This window comes from Dendrobium catenatum, unplaced genomic scaffold (genome assembly GCF_001605985.2).
Source record: "Dendrobium catenatum unplaced genomic scaffold, ASM160598v2 fragScaff_scaffold_787, whole genome shotgun sequence".
In the NCBI taxonomy this organism is placed as follows: domain Eukaryota; kingdom Viridiplantae; phylum Streptophyta; class Magnoliopsida; order Asparagales; family Orchidaceae; genus Dendrobium; species Dendrobium catenatum.
Genome location: NW_021319249.1, coordinates 18,848 through 32,221, shown reverse-complemented (window position 1 = coordinate 32,221; position 13,374 = coordinate 18,848). Strand labels below are relative to the sequence as shown.

General features: G+C 36.0%; 2 protein-coding genes across 2 annotated transcripts; both read left to right on the top strand.

Annotated features, from left to right (window-relative positions):
* Nucleotides 1-6,495: 6,495 nt before the first annotated feature.
* On the top strand, nt 6,496-7,035 carry LOC110112373. The gene has a single exon (XM_020844569.1). It carries the CDS (start codon nt 6,496-6,498, stop codon nt 7,033-7,035), a length of 540 nt encoding a protein of 179 aa, XP_020700228.1.
* Nucleotides 7,036-8,869: 1,834 nt separating this feature from the next.
* LOC110112374 lies at nt 8,870-9,409 on the top strand. The gene has a single exon (XM_020844570.2). The coding sequence runs from the start codon at nt 8,870-8,872 to the stop codon at nt 9,407-9,409; it is 540 nt and encodes a 179-aa protein (XP_020700229.1).
* The last annotated feature ends 3,965 nt before the right edge of the window (nt 9,410-13,374 follow it).

Below are 13,374 nucleotides of genomic sequence, written 5' to 3'. Positions count from 1 at the left end.
CATCTGAACTTATAGGGTCTACCTCTAGAATCCTATCTGTTTGGTGGATGATTCTAGGATAAAGATACTGATAGAGATGTCAATTACTTAAGTGGGAGAGATTTTGAAGCCCCTAAAGTAAAAGAAGTTAAACTCTTAAACATTGAAGTGCCTTTTGGTATAATGGTTAAAATTTCATTAAGAAACTCTGCATTTAAGCATACTCATCTCGGATAAATCATGGGATGGGTAACCTCCTTGGAAATCACACCAATATGACAAGACCTTGAGACCTTAGACCAAAGTAAATAATATCTCGATAACTAAGAATTTTGGTTGTTATAACATCTATCAATGAGTTCTTGTAGGGAGGGAGGGGAAGTGATAAAAGTATGATATGCAATGGAATTCTATATTGTTTAGTTTACTCATTATTTGAAAGGCCAACAATATTAGGTGCTTTTGTACATTCTATTGTATTTTTTGTAATTTTGGAAGGCCAACATTAATCTGACATAGTTCAGGTTGCCTTTATATTCCATATTCTGTCCATGTTATATATGCTTTCAAAAAGTTTTCCTCAAATTACATAAGTAGTGTCCAAGTTTTACTATGATTGATACATTTGGTGAAAACTTAAGAGTATTATTCTACTCTAAAAATTTCCAATCATGCAGTCAACATCACTCTTAAATCCCATCAAATTTAAAAAAGCATGCTTCGTTTGAATCTAAGGCCATTGATTTGAGCCTTCTAATTTTTAATTCATTTCATTTTACTCAAGTTCCCAACAATCAATTGCAGCCAAAGATAGTTATTCAATTATAGTGAATAGTAAAACTAAAAGATAGTTCCAATTAACTTGCATTGAAAGCACCTAATCAAGTGCACATAGAAGTAGGATAATAGAACAAGCTCTTTACACATAAAAGCACATAATCAATTGAACTTGCAAGTAAGATAACTTGAATCACTTCAACATTCAAAAGTTAATGATTAAAATTATAACCTATAACTTCAAATTAGGTAAAAATAAGAATGATTGATTAAGTTTAACTATTGGTATTTTTTCAAACTAGAAGTATAACTTTGATTCATTTTTACTAATTCTAGATAGTGATGTATGATCCTATATTTTGGTAATTTTAGATTATCAATTTTTATTTTTATTAATCACTTAATAAAAATTACAAACTTATATTTGCTTAAGAACAAGCAAGAGTTTAAGTTAGGGAGGATTTGATAAGTGTAAATAATATTATATTTTATGTGTTAATTTGTTTGTAAAAAATTATTTTAGTTGCATTTGTGCAGGAAAATATAATAAATGGATAAAATTTCCAAGTATGATACAATGCCATGACATTAGACACTATACCATCATGGTGCCATTATTTGACACAATCAAAGTGCCCAAAAATGGACATAACCGTGTCTAGTCTATATTTAACAGTGTTGCAGCGTTGGAGGAGTCAGCGCAGCAAAGCCTAGTCTAAGCTTGCATAGCACCTTCGTGAAAGTCAGTTTTCTTGTTTTTCCTTCCAGGATCGTCCAGGACGAAGTGGGATCATCCTGGGACGATCAGTACAGGATCTGTGAACTGGGAGGTTAATCCCAGGACGAAATTTGGTTTGTCCGTACGAAGGTTATCCAGAGAGCAAGTTGTCCAGGAACGAATACTCTTTGCCTGAACGAAGCTTGTCCAGAAGGAAAATCGTCCCGGGACGAATAAGACTCGTCCCGTACGATCTACATGTGTATATATTGGATTGAGATATTTTTGAAGAGAGAGAAAAGCACAGGAGAGAGAAAAATGAAGGAAAAAGTGGATTTTGGGCGACTTTGGTCCGTTTTCGTCCGTCGCTGTAGTTGGAAAAGTTGACCGACTAAATGTATGGCACATTCTGCCTGTCTCAATTTTCAGAAATATGGATTTTGACGACTTTTATGTTTCAAATTCGATTTCCGTTAGCGAAAATCTAGTATCATTTTGTTCTGGTAAACTTTTTACCCCGTAACTTTTGATATGTTCATGAGATGATGTTTTTACATGTTTTGAGTATTTTTTGAAATATTTTCACCGAGTATTTTGAGTTCTACGGAGTTTTTATCGAATAGCGAATTATCTGGATGTTGAAAAATGTTTCGCCAGTACAATGAAAGTCTTGAAATGATGTTTTCTGCTATTTGTGGTAATTTGGTAAATTTTTGAAATTATGAATTCTGTGGAATTTTCGTACACTGCTGTTATGCCACTAATGATTTTTCTAACAAAATTTGATTTTTGAATTTGAATGTTTTGATGTGCTGTGATATCAGAAGGGAGTTATAAGGGGCTGGAATCCTTTGTGATTCCGTTGTCTGGGTTCGGGAGTTTGAAAATAAGTTATGTTCCGAAAATTCTGTATATCTGACAAGTTCTGGTGCTATAAGCACAAGGGAGGCATAAGGGGCCAAAATCCGTTGAGATTTTGTCTGTGTCAAGGAAGGGAGGCATAAGGGGCCAGAATCCGTTGAGATTTTATCAGGGTCCGGGAATCTGATATGTGATATCTGATATGTGTTATCTAATATGTGAAATGTGATTTTATCTGATTTGTACGATTCTGTCTGTTCTGTACGATTATGTCTGTTCTATGAAATCTGACTTGAATATTCTGTTATATGAAATGAATTCCATTTGTGATTTGATTTCTGTTTGATTAAATATCTGTATTTTGTCTGCTAATATGATTTCTGCACGATTATCTGAATTCTTTACGACTACTCTTCTGATGTATTTTTTGATGTGTATTTCTGGAGATTTTTATTGGCTAGTGTAGTCTTGCTGAGCTATTAGCTCATCCTTATTATCTACGTGGTTTTCAGGTTCTAAGAAAGGGAAGGAAGTCTTGGACTAATCGTTCAGTGTCTGATCAGTGATTAGGGATTTTGTACTTTTAATTTTTGTACAATCATGACTTTTCTATTATGTTTTTCCTGTGTGTAGCCATGCACTGTATTGTACATGATTATTTTGATGAATGAAGAAATATAGATGAATTGTTATATATATTTGATATTTATAGTAGCTCTATATTTTTTGTAAGTTTGATATTTGGAAGAAAGTCTGAAGTAAATTCCAAAGCTAGATCATGAATATTTTTAATTCTGTCGCGGCCCGACATGAAGGGATTCGTTCCGGTCGGGTTGGCTCGTGACAATTCCTAGTGGTATCAGAGCAACAGTTTTGGAATTTGGATTGTAAGACAGAGCTATTGGAATTGATCTATAAGTCTGTCGAGGTAGTTCTGGTTTGCTTGGATTTTCATTATTATTATTTTATATGCATGTGTATAGTTGCATTCTATGTGATTATGGATATGTCAAATCAAGATATGACTGATGGGCAGAATGCTAGTCAGGCAGCTCCTATGAATAGTACTGCCCCTGTGGTTGGTTCTGATACATTTTCACAGTTTGGTACGTTGGTTGCTCAGATGATGAGCGAGAAATATTACAGAGTATCTGTTGTTCGATCTAAAGATATAGATAAACATCTACAAATATTTCTGAGATTGAAGCCTCCGAGATTTGAGGGCACTGTTGAGCCCAGAGCAGCAGAGGATTGGTTGAGGAGGTTGGAAAAGACATTTGACGGAATGCAATGTCCTCCGTATAGAAAGGTACCATTAGCAAATTTTCTGTTGGATGGCGAGGCAGAGCGCTGGTGGATGAGCTAGCATGAGGAGAAATTCCAAGGTAAACTGAACTCTCTAATTACTTGGGAAGAATTTTCTGAGGTATGTCGATCTTGGTTTGTACCCCCTTCTGTAAGACAGCAAATACAGGAGATTTTTCTGAGGTTGGTTCAGGGGAGCAGGACAGTTATACAGTACGAGGCAGAGTTTACTGCTTTGGCCAGATATGCTCTGTAGTTGGTGAGTACTTTTGCTGAGAAGTGCTATAGATTTCTTAGGGGACTACGAGATAGTCTGAGGCAACCCCTAGTACCGTTTCATATTTTTGATTTCTCTGAGTATGTGGAGAGAGCTCGTCTGATAGAGAACGATCTGATGGCTACTCAGCAGCGGTAGTCTGCTAGTAGGAAGAGGTTTAGTAGTGATGCTTATGATAGTGATTTTCTGGGAAGAAGAACAGATTTGTTTCTGGAGACTCCAAGAGGAGTGGATAGTCAGGGTCCACTACAATGTTTGGTAGTGGCAGCGTGACTAGTTCTGGGTCAGTCAGTGGGGCACCTGTGTGCCAAACTTTTGGACGACGATATTTTGGCCAGTATTACAGGATGACTAGTGCACCGAAGGAACTTGCGGAGTTGAAAGTTCAACTCCAGGAGTTAGTGGATAGAGGATTTATTTGTCCTAGTGTTTCTCCTTGGGGATCACCTGTTCTGTTTATGAAGAAGAAGGATGGGACAATGCGTATGTGTGTTGATTTCAGAGATCTGAATAAAGTCACAATCAAGAATAAGTATCCATTGCCACGGATTGATGATTTGTTTGATCAGATTGCTGGATATTCTGTCTTCTCAATGATTAATTTAAGATCTGGATAATATCAAGTGAAGGTGAGAGAAACTAATGTGATGAAGACAGCTTTTAGTACTCGGTACGGGCACTATGAGTTTTTGGTTATGCCATTTAGGGTAACCAATGCACCGGCTATTTTTATGGATCTGATGAACAGAGTATTCAAGGAGTACCTGGTTCAGTTTATGATCATCTTTATAGATGATATTTTGGTATTTTCTGCTTCTGAGGAAGATCATGCCAGACATTTGGGAAGGGTGTTGGAGACTTTGAGGCAACACAAATTATATGTTAAATTCTCCAAGTGCGAATTCTGGCTGAAGAGCATTTCTTTTCTGGGGCATGTGATGAGTGGTGAAGGTATTTCTGTTGATCCCTAAAAAATCAAGCTATTGCCAATTGACCAAGGCCTACTACGGTATTTAAGATACGTAGTTTCTTGGGTATGGCAGGATATTATAAAAAATTTGTGAAAGGGATTTTCTCATATTTTTGCACCTCTGACAAGACTGACTCAGAAGTCAGCAGCTTTTGTTTGGACACGGGAGTGTGAAGCTAGTGTTCAGAGATTGAAGGAGACTTCTGCTCCAGTATTAGCACTTCCATCTGGTACGAAAGGATTTCAGGTATTCAGTGATGCTTCACTGAAAGGTTTGGGTTGTGTTCTGATGTAGTATGGTCAGGTAATTGCTTATGCTTCGAGACAGTTGAAACCATATTAAAAGAATTACCTGACGCATGATTTGGAATTGGTTACTGTTGTATTTACTTTGAAGATTTAACGTCATTACTTGTATGACATCAGGTGTCAGATATTCATGGATCATAAGAGTTTGAAGTATATATTCACTCAGAAGGATCTGAATTTGAGGCAAAAATGATGACTTGAGTTGATCAAGGACTATAATCTGAAAATTCAGTATCAGCCTGGTAAGGCTAATGTGGTAGCAGATGCTCTGAGCAGGAAATCCTCTGTACTATCATGTGTTCAGCTCACTTCTGATGAGTATCTGATACGAGATATAGAAAGATTACAGTTAGAGGTGATTTCCTCTACTGGTTCGGATTATGGTGTTTTGACTCAGATGAACATTCAGTCTTTTTTGGAAGAGAGGATTCATGAAGCTCAGAAGTCAAACTCTGAATAATTGAAGTTGATTGCTCAGATTGAATCTGGTAAGAAACCTGAACTACGACTTTCTGATTATGATATTATTTTTTATAAGAACAGATTGTGGGTTCCTATGTTTAGAGATCTTAGGAAAGAGATTATACACGAATCTCATTATTCAGGCTATACTATTCATCCAGGAAGTGGTAAGATGTACGGAGATATAAAAAGTTTGTTTGGTGGCTTGGAATGAAAAAGGACATAGCGGAATTTGTTTCGAAATGCGAAGCCTGTCAGGTAGTCAAGGCAGAGCATCAACGATCAGGAGGTCTTTTGTAGTCGTTGCCTATCCCTGAGTGGAAGTGGGAGGAGGTAACGATGGATTTTGCTATGGGTTTTTCTTGATCAAGGAAAGGGCATGATTCTATTTGGGTGATTGTCGATCGATTGACGAAGTCTGCACATTTTTTTCCGATTAGAAAGATGGATCCGGTGGATAAGTTAGCTCAGCTATATGTTAAAGAAATTGTCAGATTGCACGGTGTGCCAAAAGTTATTGTATCTGATCAAGATGGACGGTTTACTTCCAGACTTTGGAAGGGTATTCAGCAAGGATTGGGTACGAAGTTGCGTTTCAGTACAACTTTTCATCCGCAGACTGATGGACAGTCTGAAAGGACTATTCAAGTACTGGAAGATCTTCTAAGATAATGTGTTCTGGATTTTGGAGGCAGTTGGAAAGATCACATCCCTTTGATAGAATTTGCTTATAATAACAATTATCAGTCCAGTATTGGTATGACACCTTATGAAGCCCTATATGGCAGAAAGTGTACAACTCCTTTGACTTTGACTGAAATGGGAGATAGATAAGAGATGGGTTCAATTTTTGTGGATGAATCTGTTATGAAAATCAATCTGATTAAAGAAAGATTGAAAGCTGCACAAGACAGACAACAGAAGTATTACAATCAAAAGCACAGACTGGTTGAATTTCAGGTTGGCGACTTTGTGTATCTCAAAGTCAGTCCGATGAAAGGCGTCAGCAGATTTGGAAGAGTGAGAAAGCTCAATCTAAGGTATGTCGGACCTTTTGAAATCATCGAAAGGATTGGAAATTCTGCTTATAAATTGTTATTATCTGATCATATGTCTGATATACATAACATGTTTCATGTATCCTATTTGAGAAAGTGGATATCTGATTCTGAAAAGAAACTTTCTGCTGATGATATGGAGATTCAGAAGAATCTGCAGTACAAAGAAGAGCCTGAAAAGATTTTAGCTTATGATGTGCATAAGTTGAGAAGTAAACAGATTCTTATGGTTAAGATTCAGTGGAAACACAGAACAACAAGAGAGGCTACTTGGGAGAAGGAGTCAGATATGAGACAGTTATATTCGCATCTGTTTTGACTCAGTTTTGTTTTGGAAATATCGAGGACGACATTGTTCTGAAGGTGGGGAGATTGTGAAAGCTAGTTTTCTTATTTTTCCTTCCAGGATCATCCAAGATGAAGTGGGATCATCCTGGGACGATCAGTACAGGATCTGTGAACTCGGAGGTTCGTCCCAGGATGAAATTTGGTCCATCCGTACGAAGGTTGTCCAGAGAACAAGTTGTCCATAAACGAATACACTTCGTCTAAACGAAGCTTATCAAGAGGGCAAATCGTCCTGGGATGAATAGGATTCGTTGCGTACGATCTGCATGTGTATATATTGGATTGAGATATTTTTGAAGAGAGAGAAAAGCCTAGGAGAGAGAAAAATGAAGGAAAAAGGAGAAAAAGTGGATTTTGGGTGACGTCGGTCCATTTTCGTCCGTCGTCGTAGTCGAAAAAGTCGACCGACTCGAGGTAAGGCACATTCCGCCTATTTCAATTTTCAGAAATCTAAGTTTTGACAACTTTTCGGTTTCAAATTCGATTTCCGTTAGCGAAAATATGGTATCATTTTGTTCTAGTAAACTTTTTACTGTGTAACTTTTGATATGTTCCTGAGACAATATTTTTACATGTTTTGAATATTTTTTGGAAGATTTTCACCGGGTATTTTGAATTTTACGAAGTTTTTATCTAATGGCGAATTATCTGAATGTTGAAAAATATTTCATCAGTACAATAATGAAATTATATGGGTCAGGGAATCTGGAAATAAGTTCTATTTCAAAAATTTTGTATATTTGACAAATTCTGGTGCTGTAAGCACAGGGGAGGCATAAGGGGCCAGAATCCGTTGAGATTCTATCAGGGTCCGGGAATATGATATGTGATATCTGATATGTGAAATGTGATTTTATCTAATTTATACGATTCTATATGTTCTGTACGATTCTGTTTGTTCTGTGCGATTCTGTCTGTTCTGTGAAATCTGACATGAATATTTTGTTACATGAAATGAATTCCATTTGTGATTTGATTTCTGTTTGATCAAGTATCTGTATTCTGTCTGCTTATACAATTTATGCACGATTATGTGAATTATGTACGGCTACTCTTCTGATATATTTTCTGATGTGTGTTTCTGGAGATTTTGATTTATTAGTTCAGTCTTGCTGAGCTGTTAGCTCATCCTTATTATCTGCGTGGTTTTTAGGTTCTGGGAAAGGGAAGGAAGTCTTGGACTAGTCGTTCAGTGTCTGATCAGTGATTAGGTATTTTATACTTTTGATTTTTGTACAGTCATGGCCTTTCTATTATGTTCTTCCTATCTGTATCCATGCACTGTATTGTACATGATTATTTTGATGAATGAAGAAATATAGATGAACTGTTATGTATATTTGATGTTTATAGTAGCTCTGTTTTTTCTGTAAGTTTGATATTTGGAAGAAAGTCTGAAGCAAATTCCAAAGCTAGATCCTTAATATTTTCAATTCCGTCGCGGCCCGACGCGAATGGATTCATTCCAGTCGAGTTGGGTCGTGATAACTGTGAGACCTCGTTCCCTTACTGTTCCTCTCTGATTTGGATTTTTCCTATCAGGATCGTCCAGGACGATTGGAAATCGTCCAGGCCGATCGGCACTGTAGAAAATATCGGCCTGAGAATAGTTCTGGGAACCGTCCAGGACGATTAAGATTATGTGTTATGGATTTTAGAGGCAGTTGGGAAGATCACATCCCTTTGATAGAATTTGCTTATAATAACAATTATCAGTCCAGTATTGATATGAAACCTTATGAAGCCTGTATGGCAGAAAGTGTAGAACTCCTTTGACTTTGACTAAAATGAGAGATAGATAAGAGATGGGTTCAATTTTTGTGGATGAATATGTTATGAAAATCAATCTGATTAAAGAAAGATTGAAAGCTGCACAAGACAGACAACAAAAGTATTACAATCAGAAGCATAGACTGGTTGAATTTCAGGTTGGCGACTTTGTGCATCTCAAAGTCAGTCCGATGAAAGGCGTCAGCAGATTTGGAAGAGTGAGCAAGCTCAGTCCAAGGTATGTCGGACCTTTTGAAATCATCGAAAGGATTAGAAATTCTACTTATAGATTGTTATTATCTGATCAGATGTGTGATATACATAACGTGTTTCACATATCCTATTTGAGAAAGTGGATATCTGATTCTGAAAAGAAACTTTCTGCTGATGATGTGGAGATTCAAAAGAATCTGCAGTACAAAGAAGAGCATGAAAAGATTTTAGCTTATGATGTGCGCAAGTTGAGAAGTAAACAGATTCATATGGTTAAGATTCAGTGGAAACATAGAACAGCAAGAGAGGCTACTTGGGAGAAGGAGTCAGATATGAGACAGTTATATTCGCATCTTTTTTGACTCAGTTTTATTTTGGAAATATCGAGGACGACATTGTTCTGAAGGTGGGGAGATTGTGAAAGCCAGTTTTCTTATTTTTCCTTCCAGGATCATCCAAGACGAAGTGGGATCATCCTGGGAAGATCAGTATAGGATCTGTGAACTCGGAGGTTCGTCCCAGGATGAAATTTGGTCCATCTGTACGAAGGTTGTCCAGAGAGCAAGTCGTACAGGAACGAATACACTTCGTCTGAATGAAGCTTATCGAGAGGGAAAATCATCATGGGACGAATATGATTCGTCGCGTACGATCTGCATGTGTATATATTGGATTGAGATATTTTTGAAGAGAGAGAAAAGCCTAGGAGAGAGAAAAACGAAGGAAAAAGAAGAAAAAAGTGGATTTTGGGTGACTTCGGTCCATTTTCGTCCGTCGTCGTAGACGAAAAAGTCGACCGACTCGAGGTAAGGCACATTCCGCCTGTTTCAATTTTCAAAAATCTAGATTTTGACGACTTTTCTGTTTCAAATTCGATTTTCGTTAGCGAAAATCTGGTATCATTTTGTTCTAGTAAACTTTTTACCGTGTAACTTTTGATATGTTCCTGAGATAATGCTTTTACATGTTTTGAGTATTTTTTGGAAGATTTTCACCCGGTATTTGAATTTTACGGAGTTTTTATCGAATTACGAATTATCTGGATGTTGAAAAATATTTCATCAGTACAATAATGAAATTATCTGGGTCAGGGAATATGGAAATAAGTTCTATTTCAAAAATTTTGTATATCTGACAAGTTCTGGTGCTGTAAGCACAAGAGAGGCATAAGGAGCCAGAATCAGTTGAGATTCTGTCTGTGTCAGGGAAGGGAGGCATAAGGGGCTAGAATCCGTTGAGATTCTATCAGGGTCCGGGAATGTGATATGTGATATCTGATATGTGTTATCTGATATGTGAAATGTGATTTTATCTGATTTGTACGATTCTATCTGTTCTGTACGATTCTGTTTGTTCTGTACGATTCTGTCTGTTCTGTGAAATCTGACTTGAATATTCTGTTATATGAAATGAATTCCATTTGTGATTTGATTTCTGTTTGACCAAGTATCTGTATTTTGTCTGTTTATACGATTTCTGCACGATTATGTGAATTATGTACGGCTACTCTTCTGATGTATTTTCTGAAGTGTATTTCTGGAGATTTTGATTGGTTAGTGCAGTCTTGCTGAGCTGTTAGCTCATCCTTATTATCTGCGTGGTTTTTAGGTTCTGGGAAAGGGAAGGAAGTCTTGGACTAGTCGTTCAGTGTCTGATCAGTGATTAGGTATTTTGCACTTTTGATTTTTGTACAGTCATGGCTTTTCTATTATGTTCTTCCTGTCTGTAGCCATGCACTGTATTGTACATGATTATTTTGATGACTGAAGAAATATAGATGAACTGTTCTGTATATTTGATGTTTATAGTAGCTCTGTGTTTTCTGTAAGTTTGATATTTGGAAGAAAGTCTGAAGCAAATTCTAAAGCTAGATCCTTGATATTTTCAATTCTGTCGCGGGCCGACGCGAAGGGATTCATTCCGGTCGGGTTGGGTCGTGATAACCTTGGCCCCAAATTCTAGTACCACCAAGTCAAGGGGAGTGCCATGTGGATGCCATAACCCTCAATTATCAGTAGCACCATATGTTATAATTGTAATCACTCAGTCCACAATCTGCCAATGAAGCGACATGTCAATTTATTAAACAGCGAATTCATGTTAGCAAGTGCCGCAGTGAAGGAAACCCTTTAGTATGGTGGTGTTAATTCATTTTATGGGCACCACGGTGCAAGTATCTCAAGTACCACGGCGCCAGAATTTATTTTCTATATTATTTTTTATAAATAGTCCATTTATAATATTAGTAGAGTATTTTAGTCACTTATTTAATTTAAGTCTTTATAGTGCTTCTCTATTTTTTCCTTAGGAGTGACAACTAAGAGAATTCAGAGAAATACTAGATACATTCCATTATAGTGATTGGCTTATATTTGTGGAAGCAATTATGTAAGTTTAAGGAGGAGTGTAGAGAAGATTATTGAACCCGTTCGATGATATCTTTTTTATGTACTTTCTTTTTTTGGTTTAATTAATAAAAATAACTTTGCTTCACTTGTTCATGTATAGTTAAATTCTCTAATTTTGGATTGATGGTGTAAATGGAATGTGGAGTACTAATGAATTATCTTCATCAATAATTTAACGATATTTTTAATATATGAGGTCTTCATTTAATATATATAGTGGCCATATATGTAGTTAATATCACGTGTAATGTGGAGCCTAGGAATATAAAAGTTGGCATAATTAGGTATATTAGATTGGTGTGATGTAAGCATAGGCATAATGCTTATCAGGTATCAAATTTATATAGATAAATTGTGAGGAGGGAGTTTTAACAATATATATATATATATATATATATATATACTTACTCTTCAAAGATTCTTATAGGGTGACAGACTATGGAAGTTTAGAGTTGTATTAAGGTTGGAATGTTTAATTTATCATTTGTCTCTTCATGCTTGACTGAGTGGTCGTGATGCATATGCTCTAAGTAAAATCAATATAAAAGAGAATAATTAAGAAACATATTGTATTTACATTCCATCAAACCAAAATAATTTATCCAAATAGTGTTTCATTTAACTATTTTTTATTTTAAATTAAGTGATTGAATCTCCACAAAAACTTATTTTTATTAAGTAGGATAATTTTTATAGTTGAAGTAGATAATACTAGTATTTGCATGCAAACATTCTTCCTTATGTGATCGATACTCTACTCCATCACTATATTATTTGATTTGGCATGTATAATTGTGTATATTAAGTGGAGTTTTTATAATTTTTATATCAAATAAAATCTAAGCATTTTTTAGGGATTGATAGTTTCCTAAATTTTTTTCACAATTTTTAGATTACTCCACCTCCCTCATTAAGTAGTAAAACTCAAAAGCTTGACGGATAAAGGTAAGGAGTCTAAAAAAACAAATGTACATAACTAGATCAACTCAATTAGTTGTATTCTATTTATGTTTGGATCGGACATTAACAACTTAGTGTATTCTATTTATGTTTGGATCGGACATTAACAAATAAAATCTAAGTATTGATTAAATTCATTTGTATATATGAATCTCTACCATAAGAAATATGATATACGTACAAGTTATCTATCATTGAGTGAGAAAGACCTCCACAAGCATTAAACTAGTTATTTTTTAAAAATAAAACTTGCAGAGGGGTAACTCGATAACTAAGAGAATATTACAAGTGTTATGGAACAACCAACTCTCTAAAATAACAAACTTTGAAGAAAACCTACTAGCCGACGTTTTACCTATTACAAGAGAAGCAAAAGAAAATAAGGCAACAAAACAAAGCTACCACAACACCAAAAAAAACCCAAATTTTTCAGCCACGTGAGCCACCCAAAACACTACCAGAGGAGACACAAAGGTCCTAGCAACAACTAATATGACAAAAGTCACGAATCAAAACAAATGCTACCACCCAAAAGGACTCAGTATGGCAATCCTGCACCCACCAAGTAGCAAAGAAATGATCTTCCATTGGCAGTTGAAAGCCACACCAACCAAATGAAATTCTGAGCACTAAGAAAACCACACCAACCACCAAGGTTGCCAACTCAAGGCCAAACTAGGGATAAGCAGAATTGCCTCGTCATAGTCCATAAATCAACAAAAAAGCCAAACCATTCACAACACGACTCACATTTTTTTCTTAGATTTACTTTTAGATCTTTTCCCAGCACCAGTTGAACAAGCATGATCAACTACTTTACAAAACACAAAATTATGCATATCTTGTGAATATTGAAATTCATTTTCAATCTCATCAACATCGCCATCGAACACATTCAACCAATCAGAATGATCCACACATGATTTACTCAACTCCAGATGGGCTTTCAACTCCGCATT